The sequence below is a fragment of the Oncorhynchus masou genome, chromosome 11 (genome assembly GCF_036934945.1).
Source record: "Oncorhynchus masou masou isolate Uvic2021 chromosome 11, UVic_Omas_1.1, whole genome shotgun sequence".
In the NCBI taxonomy this organism is placed as follows: Eukaryota; Metazoa; Chordata; class Actinopteri; order Salmoniformes; family Salmonidae; genus Oncorhynchus; species Oncorhynchus masou.
Window position 1 is genome coordinate 14,276,177 of NC_088222.1, and position 27,711 is coordinate 14,303,887.

At 43.2% G+C, this 27,711-nt stretch overlaps 1 protein-coding gene across 3 annotated transcripts; it reads right to left on the reverse strand.

The window, feature by feature from the left end:
* Positions 1–700: 700 nt before the first annotated feature.
* LOC135548149 (LIM/homeobox protein Lhx6-like) lies at positions 701–27,098 on the reverse strand. Of its 3 annotated transcripts, XM_064977459.1 has the most exons (9): positions 26,631–27,098; positions 25,874–25,942; positions 25,368–25,565; positions 23,765–23,886; positions 9,224–9,444; positions 5,502–5,602; positions 5,099–5,194; positions 4,746–4,920; positions 701–4,032 (listed from the first exon to the last, which is right to left on the reverse strand). In XM_064977459.1, the coding sequence occupies exons 1-9, from the start codon at positions 26,790–26,792 to the stop codon at positions 3,950–3,952; spliced, it is 1,227 nt and encodes a 408-aa protein (XP_064833531.1). In that variant the 5' UTR covers positions 26,793–27,098; the 3' UTR covers positions 701–3,949. The 3 variants fall into 3 exon arrangements, with proteins under 3 accessions (XP_064833531.1, XP_064833530.1, XP_064833528.1); XM_064977458.1 differs by lacking the exon at positions 26,631–27,098 and having other exon boundaries at positions 25,874–25,938; XM_064977456.1 differs by lacking the exon at positions 26,631–27,098 and having other exon boundaries at positions 4,731–4,920; positions 25,874–25,938.
* Positions 27,099–27,711: the final 613 nt, after the last annotated feature.

The window sequence follows — 27,711 nt, forward strand, 5'->3', positions numbered from 1 at the left end:
GTATTTTCCACTATAATGCTGTTTTTTTTGGGGGGGGGGGGGGGCATATTTCTGTAGTTTTATGCATGTTCGATTTTGAGGGTTTTACATTTGTGTGTGTTTTTGTACAAACAGACAAGCTTATATTCTGAGTGAGACGTTATGTCTGCCTCGGCGAGAGCTGCCTGTTGAAACAGAACCCAGAGTAGGGGATCAATCTCATGATGCAGCCTGACAGTGACTTCCTGTCTGTGATGGCGCTCCGCTGGGCTCGCAGGAGGAATCAGCAGCAGAGCCGTGGAGAAAGAGAGTAGAGGAGAGTAGTTATTACTGCACACACTGACCCATGAAGCGCTCACTAGCACAGCCATCGACCTGTGATTGCTTCCTACCCCGCGCCGGGCACACCCGCACGCGCACAACCAGGCAAACCCAGGTTTAAGGAAAATTCAAACACACCAGAATAACTCCGAGGCCTATACAATTTTACAATGAATGATGTATATAACGTAACATGTGCAGACACGGTTATCCAGCAGGATCACTTAACCTTGACCACGGATTTCATATTTCAAGATCTATTTTTAAATTGGCACCTCTGCGTGTGCGTGCGTGTGTCCTTTATTGATTGTTTGGGTTAAGGAGGTTAAAGTGCTTCTTGCATCAAATTGTTGTGGTCCAACTAAAATTATAAAAATAAAAAAAAATACAAATTTCGAATTTTAAAGTCAATTTTATTGCATTTAGTACACAAAACACAGTCAATCAAATAAACCTTTGTTTCATTTTTAATAAAACAATACTATTTTGACATTTTCTGAGAAAAAAAAGTGCTTACAGACTATTGTCTCAATAAATACAAGAACATTGAAGTCTTGTCTCCCTTAGTCCCTTCGTAAACACAGGATCCTATTCCTCCACTGACTCCACTCCACAGCCAAGACACAAAGTTACAGTTTCACACAACCTCCCTCTTCCCTGCCAGGCAGGCTGGCCAGCCACAGACGTCTATATACATATCATATCCCCAGTCCACTAACTGTCATTGTACCACATCTCCATTTCAACCCATAGAAGTGAAGCACACAGGCTGGACCACTGTAGAAGATAAAAGCTGACGGACATGGATCCTGCACAGACATAAACACTAAATTGCTAACAAAACAGCTGTTTAAACATGTAATGTGACATGTAGCGTTCTTTTAGTCCTTAACCACTGGGGGAAGACGTATCTGTTTATACGTTGCAGATCTACCTCTCTCATACACCATGTGATTGTTCAACATTTTAAATAGTTATGTCCATTTCAAAAGTTTCACACGGGTGTTACAGTAGTAAATCATGATTTTAGACAACTACAATTTGGAGCTTCAAATGATTGAAATGTCCATAACAATAGATTGTAATGTGTTTTTGCACAAGAGCATTGGAAATTCAAATCACACCAAATAAATCATATTTCAATATTTTCACCAGTACAGATTGAAAGTTACACCTTTCCAAAAAAAAAGGTGTAATAAAAAAATCATCCTAATAAATGTGTTTTTTTTTCTCTCTCTGTGAATTTGAGTGTTTTACCTCAGCTGCCTGAAAATGATTGATAATTCAAAACAACCAAATGACGGTTTTCTCATCATGTAAAAGATAAGGCACACAATCAATATATCCTCATCTGAGGCTCATATCCTTACAGAAGGCTGCTGATGACAATGTATTAAAGGGACATTTAAAATGTATATTCCATCATCTCCAGCACATGATAAAATTGCACATTTCTATGTTTTGTAGTAAAAAAAACAGATAGAGGAAAATAAGTGATACCAATGACATCATCACTGTGCATTGTGTAATTTTAACCAATTATGAGTAGGCATTGCCCACTAATCGTCTACTAATTGGTTGATAATGTCATTAGAAACACTTCCTCTACATTCCTCATTTTTTACTACAAAACATAGAAACGCGCAATTTTCACATACAATTGAAGTCGGAGGTTTTACATACACCTGAGCCAAATACATTTAAACTCAGTTTTTCACAATTCATGACATTTAATCCTAGTAAAAATTCCCTGTCTTAGGTCAGTTAGGATCACCACTTTATATTAAGAATGTGAAATGTCAGAATAATAGCAGAGAGAATAATTTCTTTCAGTTTTTATTTCTTTCATCACATTCCCAGTGAGTCAGAAGTTTACACACACTCAATTAGTATTTGGTAGCATTGCCTTTAAATTGTTTAACTTGGGTCAAGCGTTTCAGGTAGCCTTCCACAAGCTTGCCACAATAAGTTGAATAAGGTGAATTTTGGCCCATTCCTCCTGACAGAGCTGGTGTAACCAAGTCAGGCTTGTAGGCCTCCTTGCTCGCACACGCTTTTTCAGTTCTGCCCACAAATTGTTTATAGGATTGAGGTCAGGGCTTTGTGATGGCCACTCCAATACCTTGACTTTGTTGTCCTTAAGCCATTTTGTCACAACTTTGGAAGTATGCCTGGGGTCATTGCCCATTTGGAAGACCCATTTGCGACCAAGCTTTAACTTCCTGACTGATGTCTTGAGATGTTGCTTCAATATATCCACATAATTTTCCTGCCTCGTGATGCCATCTATTTTGTGAAGTGCACCAATCTCTCCTGCAGCAAAGCACCCCCACAACTTGATGCTGCCACCCCTGTGCTTCACGGTTGGGATGGTGTTCTTCGGCTTGCAAGCCTCCCCATTTTTCCTCCAAACATATAATTGCGTACTATTGTTTGTACAGATGAACATGGTACCTTCAGGCATTTGGAAATTGCTCCCAAGGATGAACCAGACTTGTGGAGGTCTACAATTATTTTTCTGAGGTCTTGGCTGATTTCTTTTGATTTTCCCATGATGTCAAGCAAAGAGGCACTGAGTTTGAAGGTAGGCCTTGAAATACATCCACAGGTACACCTCCAATTGACTCAAATGATGTCAATTAGCCTAACAGAAGCTTCTAAAGCTATGACATTTTCTGGAATTTTCCAAGTTGTTTAACGGCCAGTCAACTTAGTGTATGTAACCTTCTGACCCACTACAATTGTGAAACAGTGATTCATAACAGAAATAGTCTGTCTAAACAATTGTTGGATATAGTTTGTTAAGAAGACATTTGTTGAGTGGTTGAAAAACAAGTTTTAATGACTCCAACCTAAGTTTGTAAACTTCAGACTTCAACTGTATATTGATGTTGGGATGGTGCTGGAGAAGATGAATATGAAGTTTCATTTTATTTTTTTTACATTTCCCTTTAATGAACAGCTGATTACCTGATGATTTCATACAACATCAATACTAACAACTGTGATTTAAAAATTCGCATTCGTTTTTAGTTCGTAGCAGATTCCACACCTAAAACTGTCAGTTATTTTGCATTCCTTCATGGTATCATCACAGAGTGAAAGTGGAGGTTTCTTACCTCAGTGTCCCTTGCCGTTTTTTTCTCCTTGTGAGTAAATCTGATCACACATGAGGGTGTATTCCTGTTAGTCTGGTCCCATCACTCCCGTCAGAGGATGGAGAGAAGAGACCTTTCAGACCATTTCTGCACGCACAGAGAGCTCATAGTCGAGTTGAATGTATCTTGACAGTGAATAAGTCTCAGTTAGGAAAAGGAAGGGCTCATGTCCTCCATGACAACAATAGGTGGAATATATAATCATGATCATGTTCATAGAAAAAGAGTTCTCTCTCTCTCTCTCTCTCTCCGTCTGTCTGTGTCTCTGCCTCGGTCGCTCTCTGCCTCGGTCTCTCTCTGCCTCGGTCTCTCTCTGCCTCGGTCTCTCTCTGCCTCGGTCTCTCTCTGCCTCGGTCTCTCTCTGCCTTGGTCTCTCAGGCATCTTGAATCTTGAACCTCTCCGTAAGTCTTCATCTTTGACCTCTGGGGTCGAGTCGGCAAACGGAGGTTGCTGATGGGAGGTCAGGGGTGATGGCGGCAGCATCCGTTAGTTAGCGGCTGAGGGGTAGCTGGGACAGCGACATTGCTTGATGGGGGTTCAGGTTTTGTGTCGCTAGGACAGAGAATGGGTGGCCTGGTGGAAAAGAAGAGAGGGACACACGTAAAATATCAAGATGGAGGAGCAGTAGAGGGACACATTTAAAATATCAAGATGGAGGAGTAGTAGAGGGACACACTTAAAATATCAAGATGGAGGAGCAGTAGAGGGACATACTTAAAATATCAAGATGGAGGAGCAGTAGAGGGACATACTTAAAATATCAAGATGGAGGAGCAGTAGAGGGACACACTTAAAATATCAAGATGGAGGAGCAGTAGAGGGACACACTTAAAATATCAGATGGAGGACACACTTAAAATATCAAGATGGAGGAGCAGTAGAGGGACACACTTAAAATATCAAGATGGAGGAGCAGTGGAGGGACACACTTAAAATATCAAGATGGAGGAGCAGTGGAGGGACATACTTAAGCACAGTATTTGTTTTATTGTTAGCGCTCGAGTGAGATTTCCAATGTGTTCATTACAAATGGCAAATAAACAGAAAACTTGGACTTGAACCATTGACACAGCGAAACATGGTCAAAAGCTCAAGTCTTAGAAAAAAGGGTTCCAAACAGGTTATTCGTCTGTCCAGATCCCTCCTCTGTATCTCTCTTTATGTCTTCATCATGACCGTTTTCTTTTCTAACAGAGGAGACGTAAGGATGAAAGGACTGAAAAGAAAGCCGGAAGACGAGGGCTTTGTGATGATGTAGTAGACAGACTAACCTATGTAACACTCACTGTCGATGTATCCGTGCAGGGCCACCATGCGCGCCCTCTCAGAACTTCCAAAGGGGGAGTAATGCAGGTCGTCAGGCAGCGAGGGGTGCATCCGGGACTGGGGGTGGCCTTGTGGGGGTCCGCTGTGCTGGGGGGTATGCTTTTTGTGTCTTGCTCTGCAGTTTTGAAACCAAACCTATGAAAATGCAATGTTACCAGCCGTGATGTGTCTGCAGCTATATTCTCAATGTTTTAGGACCATTATTCATGCACTAACTATGCCACCTAGCATACGCTGTTATCCAAAGCAACTCACAGTTGCTTTACAGTGCAATCGCTAGCATTGCTTAGAGACGGAGTAAACAGACAGTCACCTGTATGACTCTCCTGCTTAGACCAGTCATGTCTGCCAGTTTCTGCAGGGTCTGTGCATCAGGGTTGTTGTCCTGCGCAAACTGAGTCTGCATCACCTGGGAATTATAGTTTTACAGTTTTACAAATGTATGACCTCCGTCGCTGTTATTTTTCATTCTACATTAGCTAATTGTTCCGTATCAGCTTCCATTTTTCATATTACTGCAGAGATATACGACAGCGAGCCCATTGGAATGAATGAGACACCAAACCACCTCTGATAATGTAACCAACAACGACCATTAGAAAGGTAATAAGACAGTGAAATCACTTTGTGAAGTCATGATCATTCACTATTGATTTACTGAATACTGAAAGAAAAATGAGGAGACAGGGACATGAGGGGGCCTCTCTGTGACTGACCTGCAGCTGCTCAGCAGTGAAGGAGGTGCGTGCTCTCTTGGCAGGCTTGGGTTGGCTGTCCTGCTCTGACGGCACTGCCCCCTCCAGAGTGATGCCACTACCTGAGACACCACGGCACAGAGAGGGGGAGAATGAGAGGGAGAAATATAGAAAGAAAGAGACCAACAGAAAGGGACATGAGGCAAAAGCCACATTTAAAACCAGTGTTAACAGGGTTATACAGAGTGTTATAAAACTACATACAGTTGAAGTCGGAAGTTTACATACACCTTAGCCAAATACATTTAAACTCGGTTTTTCACAATCCCTGACATTTAATCCTAGTCAAAATTCCCTGTCTTAGGTCAGTTAGGATCACCACTTTATTTTAAGAATGTGAAATGTCAGAATAATAGTAGAGAGAAGGATTTCTTTCAGCTTTTATTTCTTTCATCACATTCCCAGTGGGTCAGAAGTTTACATACACTCAATTTGGTAGCATTGCCTTTAAATTGTTTAACTTGGGTCAAACGTTTCAGGTAGCCTTCCACAAGCTTCCCACAATAAGTTGGGTGAATTTTGGCCCATTCCTCCTGACTGAGCTGGTTTAATTGAGTCAGGCTTGTAGGCCTCCTTGCTCGCATACGCTTTTTCAATTCAGCCCACAAATATTCTATAGGATTGAGGTCAGGGCTTTGTGATGGCCACTCCAATACCTTGACTTTGTTGTCCTTAAGCCATTTTGTCACAACTTTTGAAGTATGCTTGGGGTCATTGTCCATTTGGGACCACGCTTCAACTTCCCGACTCATGTCTTGAGATGATGCTTCAATATATCCACATAATTTTCTTTCCTCATGATACCATCTATTTTGTGAAGTGCACCAGTCACTCCTGCAGCAAAGCACCCCCACAACATGATGCTGCCACACCCGTGCTTCACGGTTGGGATTGTGTTCTTCGGCTTGCAAGCCTCCCCCTTTTTCCTCCAAACATAACGATGGTCATTATGGCCAAACAGTTCTATTTTTGTTTCATCAGACCAGAGGACATTTCTCCAAAAAGAACGATCTTTGTCCCCATGTGCAGTTGCAAACCGTAGTCTGGCTTTTTTATGGCGGTTTTGGAGCAGTGCCTTATTCCTTGCTGAACGTTCTTTCAGATTATGTCGATATAGGACTCGTTTTACTGTGGATACAGATACTTTTGTACCTGTTTCCTCCAGCATCTTCACAAGGTCCTTTGCTGTTGTTCTGGGATTGATTTGCACTTTTCGCACCAAAGTACGTTGATCTCTAAGAGACAGAACGCGTCTCCTGCCTGAGTGGTATGACGATTGCGTGATCCCATGGAGTTTATACTTGCGTGCTATTGTTTAATAGATGAACGTGGTACCTTCGGGTGTTTGGAAATTTCTCCCAAGGATGAACCAGACTTGTGGATGTATACAAAAACATTTTCTGAGATCTTGGCTGATTTATTTAGATTTTCCCATGATGTCAAGCAAAGAGGCACTGAGTTTGAAGGTAGGCCTTGAAATACATCCACAGGTACACCTCCAATTGACTCAAATTATGTCAATTAGCCTATCAGAAGCTTCTAAAGCCATTACATCATTTTCTGGAATTTTCCAAGCTGTTTAAAGGCACAGTCAACTTAGTGTATGTAAACTTCTGACCCACTGGAATTGTGATACAGTGAATTATAAGTTAAATATTCTGTCTGTAAACAATTGTTGGAAAAATGACTTGTGTCATGCACAAAGTAGATGTCACAACCGACTTGCCAAACCTATAGGATGTTAACAAGAAATTTGTGGAGTGGTTGAAAAACGAGTTTTAATGACTCCAACCTAAGTGTATGTAAACTTCCGACTTCAACTGTTCATGTAACAATATGACAGGGATTGTACAGCTACATACATATAACCATACAGAAACTATCTTGGAAAGGGACAACTACTGTCCTATGTCAGAGAGCAGGATCTAGACTAGTTCTTAGCAGTGATATATATCTCTATACAGATATATACAGTGCATTCAGAAAATATTCAGACCTCTTGACTTTTTCCACATTTTGTTACATTACAGCCTTATTCTAAAATTGTTTCATTGTTTTTTTCTCCATTATCAATCTACACACAACACCCTATAATGACAAAGCAAAAACAGGTTTTAGACATTCATAAGTATTCAGACCCTTTACTCAGTACTTTGTTGAAGCACCTTTGGCAGCGATTACAGCCTCGAGTCTTCTTGGCACACACCTGCTTTTGTATATATCTTCTCTGCAGATCCTCTCAAGCTCTGCCAGGTTGGATGGGGAGTGTTGCTGCACATGTTCGATCGGGTTCAAGTATGTGCTCTGGCTGGGCCACTCAAGGACATTCAGAGACTTGTCTTGAAGCCACTCCTGTGTTGTCTTGGTTGTGTGCTTGGGGTCGTTGTCCTGTTGGAAGGTGAACCTTCACCCTAGTCTGAGGTCCTGAGCACTCTGGAGCAGGTTTTCATCAAGCATCTCTCTGTATTTTGCTCCATTAATCTTTCCCTTGATCCTGACTAGTCTCCCAGTCCCTGCCGCTGAAAAACATTCCCACAGCATGATGCTGCCACCTCCATGCTTCACCTTAGGGATGGTGCCAGGTTTCCTCTGGATGTGACGCTTGGCATTAAGGCCAAATAGTTCAATCTTGGTTTCTCCAGACCAGAGAATTATTGTTTCTCGTGGCCTGAGAGTCCTTTAGGTGCCTTTTGGAAACTCCAAGCGGGCTGTCATGTGCCTTTTACTGAGGAGTGGCTTCCGTCTGGCCATTCTACCAAAAAGATCTGATTGGTGGAGTGCTGCGGAGGTGGTTGTCCTTCTGAAAGGTTCTCCCATCTCCACAGAGGAACTCTGGAGCTCTGTCTAAGTGACCATTGGGTTCTTGGTTGCCAACTCTAGGAAGAGACTTGGTGGTTCCAAACTTCTTCCATTTAAGAATGATGGAGGCCACTGTGTTCTTGGGGACCCTCAATGCTGCAGAAATCCAAAAAATTCCCAAGATCTGTGCCTCGACACAATCCTGTCTCGGAGCTCTACGGACAATTCCTTCGACTTTATGGCTTGGTTTTTGCTCTGACATGCACTGTCAACTGTAGGGTCTTACCAAATCATGTCAAATCAATTGAATTTGCCACAGGTGGACTCCAATCAAGTTGCAGAAACATCTCAAGGATGATCAATGGAAACAAGATGCACCTGAGCTCAATTTTGATTGTCATAGCAAAGGTCTGAATACTTATATAAATAAGGTATTTATCTTTCTTTAATTTTTTTAAACATTTGCAAACATTTCTGAAAACCTGTTTTCGCTTTGCCATTATGGGGTATTGTGTGTAGATTGATGAGGGGGGGGGAAACACATTCAATCCATTTCAGAATAAGGCTGTAACCTAACAACATGTGAGAAATGGAAGGGATCTGAATACCTTCTGAATGCACTGGGTATCCAACACTTTAACAACATGACATAGACTGACCAGGTGAATCCAGGTGAAAGCTATGATCCCTTATTGATGGCACTTGTTAAATCCGCTTCAATCAGTGTAGATGAAGGGGAGGAGACAGGTTAAAGAAGGATTTTTAAGCCTTGAGAACATTGAGACATGGATTGTGTATGTGTTCTATTCAGAGGGTGAGTGGGCAAGACAAAACATTTAAGTATATATAAATATATACGACTAGGTAATAGAGCGCCCAATCACCACTCTCGGCAGCCCGTTTGAGGTTCTCCACCATGGTGTCATAGTGGATCCTGCAGAGCACCTTCTCCTCCACCAGGCCAAACTCCTCCCCCGTGGACAGCTGCCTCTTGCAGGAGAAGCAGGCGAAGCATGCCAAGTGGTAGGTATTGCCCTTGGCCCGACGCACCCAGTCGCTGGAATATATCTGGCGTCCACACTGGTCACACTTTGTACCGAACCTACTGTGAGAGAAAGAGAGGGAGTGAGAGAGCGATAGGAGGGAGAGGAGGGAGTGAGAGGAGAGAGAGAGAGAGAGAGAGAGAGAGAGAGAGGAGAGGAGAGGGAGAGCGAGAGGAAGCGAGAGAAGAGAGAGAAGAGAGAGAGAGGAGAGCGAGAGGATAGAGAGCGAGAGGAGAGAGAGAGAGGAGACAGAGAGGAGAGGAGAGAGAGAAGAGGAGAGAGAGAGAAGAGGAGAGAGAGAGAGGGAGAGAGGAGAGAGAGAGAGAAGAGGGAGAGAGAAGAGGAGAGAGAGAGAGGGAGAGAGAAGAGGAGAGAGAGAGAGGGAGAGAGAAGAGAGAGAGAGAAGAGGGAGAGAGCAAGAGGAGAGAGAGGAGAGTGAGAGAGAGGAGAGTGAGAGAGAGGGAGCGAGGAGAGGAGGAGAGAGAGAGAGAGAGAGAGAGGAGAGAGGGAGCGAGAGAGAGAGAGAGAGGGAGAGAGAGAGAGAGGGAGCGAGGAGAGGAGAGAGAGAGGGAGCAAGGAGAGAGAGAGAGAAGAGAGGAGAGAGAGAGGGAGAGAGAGAGAGAGAGGGAGTGAGCGAGGAGAGAGATGAGAGGAGAGAGAGAGAGAAGAGAGGAGAGAGAGAGGGAGAGAGAGAGGGAGTGAGCGAGGAGAGAGATGAGAGGAGAGAGAGAGAGGGAGCGAGCGAGGAGAGAGGGAGCGAGGAGAGAGAGGGAGCGAGAGAGAGGGAGCGAGAGAGGGAGAGAGAGAGAGAGGGAGCAGGAGAGAGAGAGAGAGAGGGAGCGAGAGAGAGGGAGGAGAGAGAGAGAGAGAGAGAGAGAGAGGGAGAGAGAGAGCGAGAGGGAGCGAGAGAGAGCGAGAGAGAGCGAGAGGAGAGAGGAGAGAGAGCGAGAGGGAGCGAGCGAGAGGAGAGAGAGAGAGAGGAGAGTGAGAGAGAGGGAGCGAGGAAAGGAGGAGAGAGAGAGAGAGAGAGAGAAGAGAGGAGAGAGAGGGAGAGAGGAGAGAGAGGGAGCGAGAGAGAGAGAGGAGAGAGAGAGGGAGCGAGGAGAGGAGAGAGAGAGGGAGCAAGGAGAGAGAGAAAAGAGGAGAGAGAGAGAGAAGAGAGGAGAGAGAGAGGGAGCGAGCGAGGAGAGGAGAGAGGAGAGAGAGGGAGCGAGAGAGAGGGAGCGAGAGAGGGAGAGAGAGAGAGAGAGAGAGAGAGGGAGGCGAGAGAGAGGGAGAGAGAGAGAGAGAGAGAGAGGGAGAATGAGAGAGGGAGAGAGAGAGCGAGAGGGAGCGAGGGAGCGAGAGAGAGCGAGAGGAGAGAGAGGAGAGAGAGCGAGAGAGAGCGAGAGAGAGAGAGAGGGAGCAAGAGGAGAGAGAGCGAGAGGCGAGAGCGAGAGCGAGAGGAGAGAGAGAGAGAGCGAGAGCAGAGAGAGAGAGATCGTGAGAGGGAGCGAGAGAGGGAGTGAGAGAGAGAGAGGAGAGTGAGAGGAGAAGAGAGTGAGATGAAGCGAGAGAGAGAGAGAGAGAGGAGAGAGAGAAGGGCTGTGGCATTAATACTCTGCTATGAAGTACAAAAAACCTACAGAAAAAAGTCAAGGTGCATTCAGAAGTTATTAAATATGTCAACTTTACATACAGAATATGACAATGCTTATAGGTGAATTGAACTAGCAAAATCCATGCATTTAAATGGATGTACAATGTTAAAAGCAACATTCTGACTGAACGACAGCTTTCCTTTTATACTTACAATACCATCTTGATTGAGTGAGCTGTTTTGTCTTGTAGTAATGTGGTGTCTGCCTGTATTTCCTTAAACCTTAACAATATATGTCATTTAAAAATAAAAATATTTTATAAATATTTTTAGGGGTCAATAGATACCCAACATAACAACAGGAGGGGTTGTGTTCGACACAGCCACTCATAATAGAGCCCGCTTGCATTCCTGATTTCTGTAAAGTTAATATTGCCATAAGCTCAGAACTACTTGTTTTTCAAGCATGGTTCTGTTTTATAGATTGCTGTTCTGAACAATGGACAGTTCATTACCTGGCAAATGAATATGAAGCTTAAAGTTATTTCTTTTTGCAATAAATACATATTTACAATAGGCCTATATTTAAAAAATACAAACAGACTAATGATATATACACTACCGTTCAAAAGTTTGGGGTCACTTAGAAATGTCCTTGTTTTTTGAAAGAAAAGCAAATTTTTGGTCCATTAAAATAACATCAAATTGAACAGAAATACAGTGTAGACATTGTTAATGCTTTAAATTACTATTGTAGCTGGAAACTGCAGATTTTTATCGTTTTAAAAGACAAATTGATCATTAGAAAACCCCTTTCTAAATGGGTTTTCTAATGATCAATTATCCCTTTAAAATGATAAACTTGGATTTGCTAACACAACGTGCCATTGGAACACAGGAGTGATGGTTGCTGATAATGGGCCTCTGTACGCCTATCTAGATATTCCATTAAAAATCCACTGTTTCCAGCTACAATAGTCATTTACCACATTAACAATGTCTACACTGTATTTCTGATCAATTTAATGTTATTTTAATAGACAAAAAAAATTGCTTTTCTTTCAAAAACAAGGACATTTCTAAGTGACCCCAAATTTTGGAATGGTAGTGTAAACACTGTATAAATACCAGGTTTTTGGTACAAAGGCATAGTTAAATACAAAGCTAGTGTAGAAGAAGAAAGACGATGATATGCACACACACACACACACACACACGACGCACACGCACACACACACACTCATCTGTGTTGTGTCATAGAGTCTGAGACAGACACGCTGTCATCTTAGATTACTGCTTTGTTTCGCTGTCCTCTAACACTGTATTGTCATCAAAGAGGGCAGTAGATAGTCAGTTTAAAGTACACAATACACTTTGGAACGGTTTCACAGAGGCTTTTGAAAGCATGATGTGTGTATTTGTGCATAATGAGTTGTATCGACTTTAGTTGCGTCCATTAGCAGCAATATCTGTAAACTGGAGATGCATGAGCTACAGAGTACCAAGCATTTTAAGTGATCAGGCCAGGGAAGGAAGGAAGGGTGTGTGTGTGTGTGTGTGTGTGTGTGTGTGTGTGTGTGTGTGTGTGTGTGTGTGTGTGTGTGTGTGTGTGTGTGTGTGTGTGTGTGTGTGTGTGTGTGTGTGTGTGTGTGTGTGTGTGTGTGTGTGTGCTTGTTACTATAGCTTATTCATTTAGGTGTGTCGGAGTTGAACACCATTCTTTCCCAGGGGAAAGGCCGAGACATCTTGCCAGCCAGAGAGCCAGCCAGGCAGGTCTGTAGAGTCAGTCTCAGACCCTCTCTTGACCTCACCACGTCATTTCTTAGTGGACAAAGCCCAGACGACATCTCTCTCTGCACTGGAGCCAGTAGAGCTTGGAAGCCACGCTCATTACAACTAATTCAGCTCCATGGTATCATCCTGTAACTGGGATAGGTTGAAGTCCAACTGGCACCCTATTCCCTATATGGTACACTACTTTAGACCAGAGCCCTATGGCACCCTATTCCCTATATGGTACACTACTTTAGACCAGAGCCATATGGCACCCAATTCCCTATATAGTACACGACTTTAGACCAGAGCCCTATGGCACCCTGTTCCCTATATAGTACACGACTTTAGACCAGGGGGCCATTTGGGACGCAATGTACTCAGAGTTTCAGAAGAAAGTTATTTGTTTCTGGCCATTTTGAGCCTGTATTAGAACCCACGAATGCTGAGCTCCAGATACTCAACAAGTCTAATAAAGAAGGCCAGTTTTATTGCTTCTTTAATCAGTACAACAGTTTTCAGCTGTGCTGAAAACGGACAAAAAATGTGCTTTTCTTTCAAAAACAAGGACATGTCTAAGTGACCCCAAACTTTTGAACAGTAGTGTATGTCAATCCTCCAGTCCGTATTACCTTCAGGAGGAAAATCTTCTTCAGAAAGTCTTTCCCCAGCCCACCTCTCAGCCCCTCCTCTCAGCCCCTCCTCTCAGCCCCTCCTCTCAGCCCTCCTCTCAGCCCTCCTCTCAGCCCTCCTCTCAGCCCTCCTCTCAGCCCTCCTCTCAGCCCTCCTCTCAGCTCTCCTCTCAGCCATTCTCTCAGCTCTCCTCTCAGCCCTCCTCTCAGCCCTCCTCTCAGCCCTCCTCTCAGCTCTCCTCTCAGCCCTCCTCTCAGCCCTCCTCTCAGCCCTCCTCTCAGCTCTCCTCTCAGCCCTCCTCAAAGCCCTCCTCTCAGCTCTCCTCTCAGCCATTCTCTCAGCCATTCTCTCAGCCCTCCTGTTAACCCTTCTCTCAGGCCTCCTCTCAGCACCCCCCAGCCCTCCTCTCAGCCCTCCTCTCAGCCCTCCTCTCAGCCCTCCTCTCAGCCCTCCTCTCAGCCCTCCTCTCAGCCCACCTCTCAGCCCTCCTCGCAGCCCTCCTCTCAGCTCTCCTCTCAGCCATTCTCTCAGCCCTCCTCTCAGCCCTCCTCTCAGCCCTCCTCTCAGCTATTCTCTCAGCCATTCTCTCAGCCATTCTCTCAGCCCTCCTCTCAGCCCTCCTCTCAGCCCTCCTCTCAGCCCTCCTCTCAGCCCTCCTCTCAGCTCTCCTCTCAGCCATTCTCTCAGCCCTCCTCTCAGCCCTCCTCTCAGCCCTCCTCTCAGCCCTCCTCTCAGCCCTCCTCTCAGCCCTCCTCTCAGCACCCCCAGCCCTCCTGTTAACCCTCCTCTCAGGCCTCCTCTCAGCCCTCCTCTCAGCTCTCCTCTCAGGCCTCCTCTCAGCTCTCCTCTCAGCTCTCCTCTCAGCCCTCCTCTCAGCCCTCCTCTCAGCCCTCCTCCCAGCCCTCCTGTTAACCCTCCTCTCAGCCCTCCTCTCAGCCCTCCTGTTAACCTGAACAAAAATATAAATGCAACATGCAACAATTTCAAAGATTTTACTAAGTTACAGTTCATTTAAGGAAATCAGTCTATTGAAATAAATTCATTAGGTCCTAATCTATGGATTTCACATGACTGGGAATACAGATATGCATCTGTTGGTCACAGATACCTTTAAAAAAAGGTAGGGACGTGGATCAGGAAACCAGTCAGTATCTGGTGTGACCACCATTTACCTCATGCATCGCAACACATCTCCTTTGGACAGAGTTGATCAGGCTGTTGATTTTGGCCTGTGGAATGTTGTCCCACTCCTCTTCAATGGCTGTGCGAAGTTGCTGGAAATTGGTGGGAACTGGACAACTAGTACACGTCGAGCCAGAGGATCCCAAACATGCTGAATGGGTGACATGTCTAGTGAGTATGCAGGCAATGGAAGAACCTGAACATTTTCAGGCAGTAATTATGTACAGATCTGTGCAACATGGGGCCGTGCATTTGTAACCGGTGGGAGATGGCTAGCTAGTTTGTTAATAACATTTCAATCGGTGACATCACTCGCTCTGAGACCTTAAAGTAGTTGTATCCCTTGCTCGGCAAGGGCTGTGGCTTTTGTGGAGCGATAGGTAACAATGCTTAGTGGGAGGCAGTTGTTGATGTGTTCAGAGGGTCCTTGGTTCGAGCCCAGGTTGGGACGGAAGCAACCCTTTTGCACATTATCATGCCGAAACATGAGGTGATGGCAGAGGATGGATGGCACTTACAATGGGCCTCAGGTTCTCGTCACGATATCTTAACCCCACTGCCACCATTGGGCACTCTGTTCACAACGTTGACCTCAGCAAACCGCTCACCCACACAATGCCATACACGCTGTCTGCCATCTGCCTGGTACAATTGAAACCGGGTTGAATCCGTGAAGAGCAAACTTCTCCAGTGTGCCAGTGGCCATCGAAGGTGAGCATTTGCCCACTGAAGTCGATTACAACGCTGAACTGCAGTCAGGTCAAGTCTATGGTGAGGACGACGAGCACACAGATGAGCTTCCTTGAGACGGTTTCTGGCGGTTGTGTAAATCCACAGTTTCATCAGCTGTCCGGGGGGCTGGTCACAGACGATCCTGTAGGTGAAGAAGCCGGATGTGGAGGTCCTGGGCTGCTGTGGTTCCACGTGGTCTGGGGTTGTGAGGCCGGTTGGACGTACTGCCAAATTCTCTAAAACGAAGTTGGAGGTGGCTTTTGGTAGAGAAATTAACATTAAATTCTCTGGCAACAACTCTGGTGGACATTCCGGCAGTCAGCATGCCAATTGCATGCTCCCTCAAAAATTGAGACATCTGTGGAATTGTGTTGTGTGACAAAACTGCACATTTTATTGTCCTCAACACAAGGTGCACCTGTGTAATGATCTTTGATAAGGCCAGAATATCAAATACCAGAATAAATGATCTCATGAATCTGTCTCTTCGCAGCAAAATCTGCAGAGCTGCAATTGTTGTATGCCCCATATATATAACATTCTGTTGGTGGCAAGAATTTTGTTTCATAATTAAAATAGAAAAAGTGTTGTTTCAGTGTATCACTTCACACACCATTGTTGCCATGGAATCGGTACATTGAAAGTCTCACTGTGTTCACTTACCTCCCTGACTTCTCCTGTCAGACAATCTGACATCGCTAGTCTTTTCGTTCCTCTATCCAGGTCTGGTTTCACTCATGGCTTGCTCCTCTCGGTTTCTAGGGAGACCTCATCAGGGCCTGGCAGGAAGAGGGCGGGCAGCGGGGCGGGCTGATGAGGAGGGTTGGATACATGCGGCAGCTTGCCCCTCACACACTCACTGTCGCCTCTAACCCCCATGCTCGCCGTTGCCTCCCCTGCAACACGGCAGCGCAGACGGCCACTCGGGTTACCATGTCAGCATCTCAGGGTGCCCCTGATTAGCGGTGCTTTGCAACTTCCTGTGTGGCCTGCGGCTCACAAACTGCTCACGGCTTGCAGGCTGGCTGGCTGTTTTTCTGTTTCGGGGCCTGGTTAAAAGAGAGGGTTTAGGTACTACAGCGTGTGCTCTGTCCTGTACCCCCTCCGCCCCCTGCTCACTCCTACCACCACCCCCCCAGGCAGAGTAAACCCACACTGATTTCCTGCTATTACACCCCATTACAGCAGCTGTCAGTCCAGAGCCAGATGAGAGACTGACACAAACGATAAATATCTCCTTGTTTTTCTGTCCAGGGCCAGAACGTAAGGAGGAGGCCCTCGGCTCTGGTTTGCTCTGGTCCTCTCAGAACTCACACCAGTCATCAATCTTTTCTATAGCAGGTTGGTTGGTTTCTGGTTCAAACCAGTAAGGTTGAGGGGATTCAATCAACCCACTGTGGATTCACCTGACCAATCAATGACTACGATCCTCATACACAAACCAACCCCACATTCGGGGATGCTTTTGGTCCCAACCACAATAGTGTCTTGTGAAAGCTGATTTGGTTCTGGATGCCGAGATTACAACCACAACAATGACACACCTCACTGGTATTGTACGGCTTTGAACCATGGCGCATTTCGCAATATTAAAATCCTGAATTTCATATTTCTTATAATCCTCCCACTATAGGGAATAGAAGATGTTTGAGGCTAAATGGGCAATGGGGCCTTATGATGTCATGGGGATTGGGGCCTTATGATGTCATGAGGAACGGGGCCTTATGATGTCATGGGGAATGGGGCGTTATGATGTCATGGGTCACGTAGAACATTATTATTGTGTTGCACAATACAGACAATTTCCACGTTGTAAAAAAAATGACACCTCAATGATTGACAGCTGGACTAGAGTAAATAAACAAAAGTCTACATAAGCAGGTTCCTATGGCGCATACACACACACACACACACACACACACACACACACACACACACACACACACACACACACACGGATCAGAACCACATACATTTTTCCCTTAGCGCCTGTTTGAACAGGAGGCCCAGAGACACATAGTGAGTGCGTGTGTGTGTCTGTATTTGCGTGCGCGCACATGTGTGTGGTGTGTGGGTCAGTGTCTGTGGAGTGTGTGTGTGCGTGTGTGTGTGTGTCAGTATATGTGCAAGCATGCATGTGTGTGGAGTGTGACAGGAATCACGTTCAGAAACACATTGACCCGGGCTCGGCTGGGGGCTTTAATTGCGGGTGATTATAAACCTCAGACCAGTGGCTCTGTATAAGGTTACCATTAGCAAAACACCAGGCAGACCCAACTCACCGCTCTGAGCTGCTGAACCCTTACAGCATAAACCTCACCACCCCAGGACACACACACCCCCAACAAGGCCTACTCCCTTCACCTCTCCATGACACACACACACGCATACAAACACACCTCTTTCTGCAGGGTCCTTTGCCATCATCTGAGGTGTGGGTACAGAGCAGGCAGATGCCAATGTGCCCCTGGATATGGCTCTGCCTGTTGGGCCAAACTGTTCACACACACACTGATATGCCAATGTGCCCCTGGATATGGCTCTGCCTGTTGGGCCAAACTGTTCACACACACACTGATATGCCAATGTGTCCACTGACTGTGGCTAAACTGATCCCTAGCCTCAACATTAGTGCCAGGCTCCCTCTCAGGCTTGGAACCATTAAAGCCCTTTCACCATGTCCACAATAATACATTAGCCAGCCAATCACATTCTGCCTCTAGTTATATTACCAACATGCCACCATACTCTGTGGCTGTCTCTCAAATGGAAACCTATTCCCTATATAGTGCACTACTTTCGACAAGAGCCCTATTCCTTATACAGTGCACTACTTTTGGCCAGAGCCCTATTCCCAATATAGTGCACTACTTTTGACCAGAGCACTATAGGCTCTGGTCTAAAGTAGTGCACTATATATAGGGAATAGTGCTCTGGTCTAAAGTAGTGCACTATATAGGGAATAGTGCTCTGGTCTAACGTAGTGCACTATATAGGAAACAGTGCTCTGGTCTAAAGTAGTGTACTATATAAGGAATAGTGCTCTGGTCTAAAGTAGTGTACTATATAAGGAATAGTGCTCTGGTCTAAAGTAGTGCACTATATAAGTAAGTGTACGCAATTTGGGACACATATCTTGCATCAGTCTCCAGGAAAAATGTATCTGTATGATGTGGAATTATTCCGGAGGAAAATAAATACAACTAGAAAGGAGCCGTTTACAGAGTTAATAAGGGGACTTATGAAGGAAAATGGAGAGTTCTGTGGGTTCCATTGTGTTTGGTGTTGGACTCCTCTTTCCTACAGCAGATGGTCGTATCTCTTACAATAATATCATTTTACAAACTTGCCTACAGTTCTCTTCAACTGCTTTTTTGTTAAAGTTTTTGAATATCTTTTTGAACACCATAAAACGAAGCCAGCTGTCACGTGATTGGCCACTAATTATGAAGGAGAAATGCTGGACGTTCTGTGAGTAGTATTGTATTCAGTGGTGGACTCCTTTTTCCTACAACAGATGGTTGTTTTTCTTAAAATATACAACTTTACCAGATAAAGGTAGCAGCAATAAACAAAAAAATGTATCTGGAAAACTTGTCATTTATTGGAAAAAATATGTAAATATGCATATTTCAACATATTGTTGATTAATTATTAGACTACAGGCAATGTTATCATGCAATTATCAAATGTTTTTATATATAGGGCCGTGCTCAGCTGTAAAGCAATTATAAACTCTGTGTGATAATCTGAACGTTGCTAGGTTTCTCATGGGTGTGGTTTTGCACCGAGTCTGGCGTGGTTAAAAACAACCCGTAGCATATGTCCAAATAACATTATCTCTATCAAATAAGAAGCTATAGTCAGGTCGTGTTTCACATTGATCCTGCATTATGAGAGATGCATTCAAATACATACTCAATATTAATATTAGTAGTATTTTGTAAACATATTACACATCTATCATATTGAAAATAAAAACAGTGCATTCGGAAAGTATTCAGACCTCTTGACTTTTTCCATATTATGTTATGTTACAGCCTTTTTCTAAAATTGATTAAATTGTTCGTTTTTTTCATCAATCTACACACAACACCCCATAATAACAAAGGCAACTATATGTGGATGGCAACAACAAAGTCACAGCGGTGTAAAAGGGGAGGGGGGGGGGGGGGCAATGCAAATAGTCTGGGTAACCATTTGATTAGCTGTTCAGGAGTCTTATGGCTTGGTGGTAGAAGCTGTTTAGAAGACTCTTGGACCTAGACTTGGCACTCCGGTACTGCTTGCCGTGCGGTAGCAGAGAGAACAGTCTGGAGTGGCTGGAGTCTTTGACAATTTTTAGGGCCTTCCTGGATGGCAGGAAGCTTGGCCCCAGTGATGTACTGGGCCGTTCGCACAACCCTTTGTAGTGCCTTGCGGTCAGAGGCTGAGCAGTTGCCATACCAGGCAGTGATGCAACCAGGCAGTGATGCAACCAGGCAGTGATGCTCTCGATGGTGCAGCTGTAGAACCTTTTGAGGATCTAAGGACCCATGCCAAATCTTTTCAGTCTCCTGAGGGGGAATAGGTTTTGTTGTGCCCTCTTCACGACTGTCGTGGTGTGCTTGGACCATGTTAGTTTGTTGGTGATGTGGACACCAAGGAACTTGAAGCTCTCATCTGAGCCACTACAGCCCCATCGATGTGCCTTTTACTGAGGAGTGGCTTCTGTCTGGCCACTCTACCATAAAAGGTCTGATTGGTGGAGTGCTGCAGAGATGGTTCTCCTTCTGGAAGGTTCTCCCATCTCTACAGTGGAACTCTGGAGCTCTGTCAGAGTGACAATTGGGTTGTTGGTCACCTCCCTGACCAAGGCCCTTCTCCCCCGATTGCTCAGTTTGCCCGGGTGGCCAGCTCTAGGAAGAGTCTTGGTGGTTTCAAACGTCTTCCATTGAAGAATGATAGAGGCCACTGTGTATTCTTGGGGACCTTTAATGCTGCAGACATTTTCTGGTACCCTTCAGCAGATCTGTGCCTCGACACAATCCTGTCTCAGAGCTCTACGGACAATTCCTTCAACCTCATAGCTTAGTTTTTGCTCTTACATGCACTGTCAACTGTGGGACCTTATATAGACAGGTATGTGCCTTTCCAAATCGTGTCCAATTAATTGAATTTACAACAGGTGGACTCCAATCAAGTTGTAGAAAATCTCAAGGATGATCAATGGAAACAGGATGCACCGGAGCTCAATTTTGATTGTCATAGCAAAGGGTCTGAATACTTATGTAAATAAGGTATCTGTTTTTTATTTTTAATACATTTTCTAAAATGTCTAAAAGCCTGTTTTTGCTTTGTCATTATGGGGTATTGTGTGTAGATTGATGAGGAAAATGTTTTGTTTCATCCATTTTAGAATAAGACTGTAATGTAACAAAATGTGGAAAAAGACAAGGGGTCAGAATACTTCCTGAAACCGCTGTATGCTCATGTTTACAATCCCTGGATTTATTCTTCATGATGTTAATCTGTTTAGAAATTCCAGTAACACATTCTCGGGTGACATTGACTTATGTTAGTTCTGTAGTTTAAGGCTCGATGTTGATTTGATAGCTGCTCTACATGCCTGCATGCTGTGGCACAACACAGGTCTGGTTGGTGTTCAGTTCTCAATAGTTACACTGTGCTACAGCCAGACTCTGTGAAGGGTGATGATGAAACATCTTGTGAAGCGTCACTTCACATTATTAGCCTAACACTGAAAGTAAACCTTGACAGCTTCCATTCATGCCCTGTGTTGAGTACTCTGTAATCATACATACAACATGAGACTTGACTTCTTAGCTTTAGCCAAAGAGTGTTATTCTCACGCTGCAGTGCATGTATGTATGTATGTATGTATGTATGTATGTATGTATGTATGTATGTATGTATGTATGTATGTATGTATGTATGCATGCATGTATGTATGTATGCATGTATGTATGTATGCATGTATGCATGTATGTATGCATGTACAGACCTTTGTAAATATTGTGTAAAATATGTTATATGAATGAAGCTGGTAAAATGTAGCATATCATCGAAAATATAACAGCATTTAAAGCAATGAAAACAATTATGTTTTTACATATTGTATGTGTGTCAATTAATGTGGTAAAATATGAAACTGAACAAATAGCATTGAAAGCATTGATGAATGGTGAGGGCCCTCGGAGTGTGGCGTCAGGAAAATAACCTCACACTCAACGTCAACAAAACTAAGGAGATGATTGTGGACTTCAGGAAACAGCAGAGGGAACACCCCCCTATCCACATCGATGGAACAGTAGTGGAGAAAGTAGCAAGTTTTAAGTTCCTCGGCATACACATCACAGACAAACTGAATTGGTCCACTCACACAGACAGCATCGTGAAGAAGGCGCAGCAGCGCCTCTTCAACCTCAGGAGGCTGAAGAAATTCGGCTTGTCACCAAAAGCACTCACAAACTTCTACAGATGCACAATTGAGAGCATCCTGGCGGGCTGTATCACCGCCTGGTACGGCAACTGCTCCGCCCTCAACCGTAAGGCTCTCCATAGGGTAGTGAGGTCTGCACAACGCATCACCGGGGGCAAACTACCTGCCCTCCAGGACACCTACACCACCCGATGTTACAGGAAGGCCATAAAGATCATCAAGGACATCAACCACCCGAGCCACTGCCTGTTCACCCCGCTATCATACAGAAGGCGAGGTCAGTACAGGTGCATCAAAGCTGGGACCGAGAGACTGAAAAACAGCTTCTATCTCAAGGCCATCAGACTGTTAAACAGCCACCACTAACATTGAGTGGCTGCTGCCAACACACTGACACTGACTCAACTCCAGCCACTTTAATAATGGGAATTGATGGGAAATGATGTAAATATATCACTAGCCACTTTAAACAATGCTACCTTATATAATGTTACTTACCATACATTATTCATCTCATATGCATACGTATATACTGTTTATATACTCATCTCATATGTATATACTGTACTCGATACCATCTACTGTATCTTGCCTATGCTGCTCTGTACCATCACTCATTCATATATCCTTATGTACATATTCTTTATCCCCTTACACTGTGTATGAGACAGTAGTTTAGGAATTGTTAGTTAGATTACTTGTTGGTTATTACTGCATTGTCGAAACTAGAAGCACAAGCATTTCGCTACACTCGCATTAACATCTGCTAACCATGTGTATGTGACAAATAAAATTTGATTTGATTTGTGTGTAGAAACTGTAGAAAGGGTGTATGGCAGCATGCTATAAGACAGTGGTTCCTCATCTTTTTCAGTTACTGTACCACCAACTGAATTTTGCTCTGCCCATTGTACCCCTGAAGTACCCCCCTCATGTGCATTTTACCAGTAGGCCTAAGTACCGCCTGTGGATAGACCAAGTACCCCCAGGGGTCCTCGTACCCATGGTTGGGAACCAATGCCATAAGAAATAGACAAATAAATGGTAGTCTTCCAGGTAGCAGCAGTTAGAATCATTCTAATTTTCTGTGAATATTTTATTGTCTTTTGTTACAATTAGACAATCTCTCAAAATCATTGATTTGTCTGGATTTCTATTTGGTCATAACTCATACATGTTATGAGTTATTATGTTAATCTATTTACTGGCCTTTATTGGCCCAAAGACACTAACAAGAGGTTATATAACAATCGAATAACAAATAATATCCCATATTACAATCAGATGAATCAGTTGATCTCACTTTCATTTTTAAATCAAAAGACGAGCTGAGCTGACGATCCATGGGCTATACATTCAAAACAATAACAAATTGTTCTTAACTGACTTGCCTAGTTAAATAAATGTTCCTATCAAAAATTTTAAAAAAATAATATATTGGCGTACAATCACTTGATTTAAAACGTGTAAACCTATACAAATTAAGTCGTGGTTTAATAATAGTGTCTTACCATCATTATTACTGATGAGGCATCGGTGTTGTTGTTGATAGGTCTATTACTTAAAAATAATATTAGGCATTTTGCAATTGTTTTGTTGTTGTTGTTTTATAAATTGTATGATTTAATACATTTTAAATTCAAAACTATATGGCAAAGAAGTAGTCTGCATTGATCAAATTTTCATCTTGAGAATGCATGTAGGCCTCTATATCCCAGCAATGTATAATTCCTTCAAAACACATCTCACTGCACCCTGCATATTTAAATCCTATATAATCAGAATCAAAGTTATTTTGTAACACCTCAATATTTAGGCCAACGGTGTAGCCTCAACGATGGTATTCGTAAAACTTAACCACAGTTAACTCCAACCCCTATTGTGCTCAAGCTTTGTACACCTTTTAAAACATTGACCCATTAAACGAGACAACCCGCATCTCACTATTGCATGGCAACACGCAAAGGAGTCAGGTTTTCATTTGGCAGGCAGCCGCAAACCTCAATAATATTTGGAAAACAAAGTAAAAAACTTACCCTACCTGAAATAATCCATTTTACAGAAGATCTCTTTGTTTTTGATGTAACAGCTGTTGTGTTGACGCAACGACGTCCGGCAGACAGAACACTCCAGACACCTCACGTGCCAGATCAAGTTATTCACCTGCAAAACAAAACAGTGGTAAAAAAAACCCGCTGAAATAATTATAACAATAGTAATAGTAACACATTAATATTCTGTTGGTATCTATCCGGTATCCAAACTATCCGTTTCATAATATTTCTCAAATATTATGCCATGGATTTGCATTCAAATTAATGAATCCAATTGTAGCCAATAATAACACAATAAACAACAGTAAAATAACATATATTCATTTAGGCTATTCTCCCCATTGCAATGAATGAATTTTGTTCCCATAAAAAAACATCCATATCTTATTTGGTATTTTGGTGGTGCTACAAAAATAGCATGACATTTCTGATGTGTCCCTCTGTCCGGTAACATTTAATTCGATATTTGATTACACATGTCATAGTTCAACTGGCCATTTGACTTCAGCTAGATTGTGCACACACAGGCTACATGCAGACTATGCGAAATTGTTGACTATTGTTTGATTTCACTATTGACGTTAAAGTTAAAATAATTCCTAAACCGTATATTCTGTTGAAGGATAATTCAGATGTTATAAACAATACAATATATTATAATTGTGTTTTTCCCCGATGTTTGTCACCGAACTAAGTTAAGTTAAATATCAGTTAAATATTAGCATTATGTTATTCAAAAATGATTCTATACTTCGTTCTCCGTGTAAGAAAATGGGCAATGTTCAAAATAAAGGAGTATGTCCTTGCAGCACTCGGTCTAGAATAGATTATTTAACAGACAAACAAATTACAGCGAGTTTTGGTGGAGAGTGGACCATTTGGTCTGTTTACCTTTATGATCAGCTATAGGCTAATATTACGACAAAAAAATCACATGCATCAAATATCATTTTGCTCTAGGTTTTCTGAGTATTTTTTTTTTTAGAGAAGCAAGCAGACATGTTCATATAATTGAAAGATAAATAGCCTAGAAAATAACCTATTTCAAGATTATTAAGGTTGATGCATTTCATCCCGTCGATTCCTGATATGATAATTTCCACATGCCTCGTTTCCATATATAGACAAATTGAGACAGATAGCTGACAAAATGATCTTCGTAGTTTAGTAACACACTTTCTGCATCTCTGCAAAACACACCCGAGCAGTTGTTTTTACTTGGAAGCACGCGAGAGCACACGCAAGGCTGGGAGGTCTTGATGTGAAATTAAAAGACAGAAAAAAACAACGATTTATGATACTGGCCAATAGATCTATGGCTACTGTCCTGTCCTATGTCCAAACTGGTTATTCAGAAACCCCAAATTATATTTGCGTTTCATATTTTGGAGTATGCTTTAAAAAAATATATATTCATATTTAAACATTTCCTACGGAAGATAATGTAGCCAACATGGATGTAGACTATCGCTTGTGCCAAATACATCAAACATATTTGAAAGTTGTGAAGAAAAAAACAACGCTAAACGGGTTTTTAGATGTTTACATTTGCACACACTTTTGCGTAGGCAAAAACATGCGCGCTCTCACCTTGAGAAGGTATCTGTCCAGGATCTCCAAACCGCAGCTCGCGCACACGTTCTTCCGGGTGGACAGCACCGAGGAGGCGGTGGAGGTAGGCGAGCAGATAGATGGAGTAGAGGGGGGACTCGGGGAGGAGCGCGTGTTCGATCGGTGGGATTCCCCATTCTCCATGTTCGATCGGTGGGATTCCCCGTCAGAGTGAGACTGCACGATAAACAAGACAATAATAAGGACATGGATAGGTTGTAAACACATCTGGGCCATCATACTTAAAATATTCCAGCCTACAGGCTGCCTTCATGACCCGAGACATGCCTAGCATCTTGAGGCTTGCTATCAGGGTCACCAAAAACGGACATAGGTCACATGCTTTATGGTTTAGATAATACTTTACAGGCAATTGGACAATTAGCAATAACATGACAATTTACGCATGGCAATAAAACACTTAGCTTCAGATGCCATAATAATAACAGCATTGCAGAAATTGAAAATAAGGAATAACTTCTTACCATGACGTGTTCGGCTTCCACACAGCGCGAGGCACCCGGTGCACTCTGCTGCATTCCTGGAGAAATTACCTACAAGACCAGGTTTAACAGCAAGAAATCGACGTCAACTCGCGGCTAAAATTCCTTAAATCTCCAGCCATTGCAGCCCTGCAGCTATATAAAGCGTCCAGACAATAATCCAGATTTCAACTGTTGTAGGCTATTTTGGGCCCTGCAACAAAAGCCCCAGTTTTAATGAAGCTATTTCACTTAACCCATGCCTCTTAAAGTAATCGTATTTTCCTCGCAATCCAGAGAAACGAAGAAAAAAACGACCTGCAATTACAAATAGCTTGAAATGCTCACGATAAGAGGGACTCCGAAGTGTCAATTTCAACTGTCAATCAGAAAAGGCAACGGGCCACCCAAATAATTGCAAATTTGATTTGTAATGGCAGTAATTAAAATCGAATTCTTCTCTGGCGAATTGGCATGTTGAAGAGGGTGGACTGCAAATCACACTGTTCATAATAGACGCGCGTGCCCATTCCTTGCGCAGCTGATCTTTGTACACAACCAGTGATTCCTGACTCCACTTTAAGACACAAAAAACCGTTTCAGTTAAGAAAGCAACATGATGACAGAAGATTAGCAGTAAGATCCCAGTGTAGTCTATACAATATCAACGAACAATGTGTGGTTTACCAGAAAGCAATCGTGCATATTCTAATACTTTTTATTACGCATATATATTTACACATAGTTTTCGTCACATTACCTGTTTTGCGGGAATTCCTTCGGATAAAAACGGATCTCCCTCTGGTAGAGGGGCCAAGACCTCATTTTTCCAATACATGAAAGCACTTGGTATTGTGATATAGTTTAACGTAGGTTGAGTTCGCTTCCCAAGCTCAGCGCTTTGAACTGATTTCTCTTTCATGCAAAAACGTTGAGCGTCAATGGTATCATCCGTGCCATAGGTGTTCGGGGTTAAAACACTTCTATTTTGCCCCCACAGCGTGTTTCCCCTTCTACACAACGATCGACGCAACAGTATCCCAGCACACACGCGACATAAAGCACAAGACGTTATTCTAGCCCACCTATATGACGGAGCTCTTGGGTGTTGCGGACGAACCGGCAAGTGGAGATTGCTCTTCAGAACGCGTTATTTAGAACACTTAGTAAAATTCTTCCTTCCTCTTTGTTTTCCTCCGTTAGGGATGGACTTGCTGTCTACAGGAAGTGGATGGGTTGGCAGGTTTGCGCCAGATCGGCAAGAACGCGAGACAACTAGAGCAAGGCAGGGTACTGTCTCTCCAAGCGCAACTCATCTGAAGTGAAAGTTTAGTTGCGCCCCTTGTTTGGAGGGGGAGGGTAAACTTGTTGTATCATGCAAAGGTATAGGCTATACGGCTCATGTACACGAACTTTCTGATAGAGCACTGCTATGATGGAGCTTTTTTTCCTCAATTGTCAACTTTTGTTAGTAAGAAATAACCAATTTAAAAATGAAAGTAAGTCTGACACTGGATAATGTTGATTCAGGTTCACGGCTTTTTTATTTAGTTGAAAAAACTATGTAGGTGTTGATTTTTATTATTTCGACCTATTATGTTAGAATTTCACAATATATAAGTAATCATATATATATATATATATTAATTAATATTAGTTAGGCTATATATACACTTTGTAGTATTTTACAAAGTTGACATCAAATCACACCCAAACATCAACAAATATGAATGAAATACATGTATGACCCTTGATCACAAGATCAAGTAATCCATATGTCTGTCTGGAGATGATTTAATTAAATATTTGTTGTAAACTTATTTAAAAGTGGATAGTCTTGA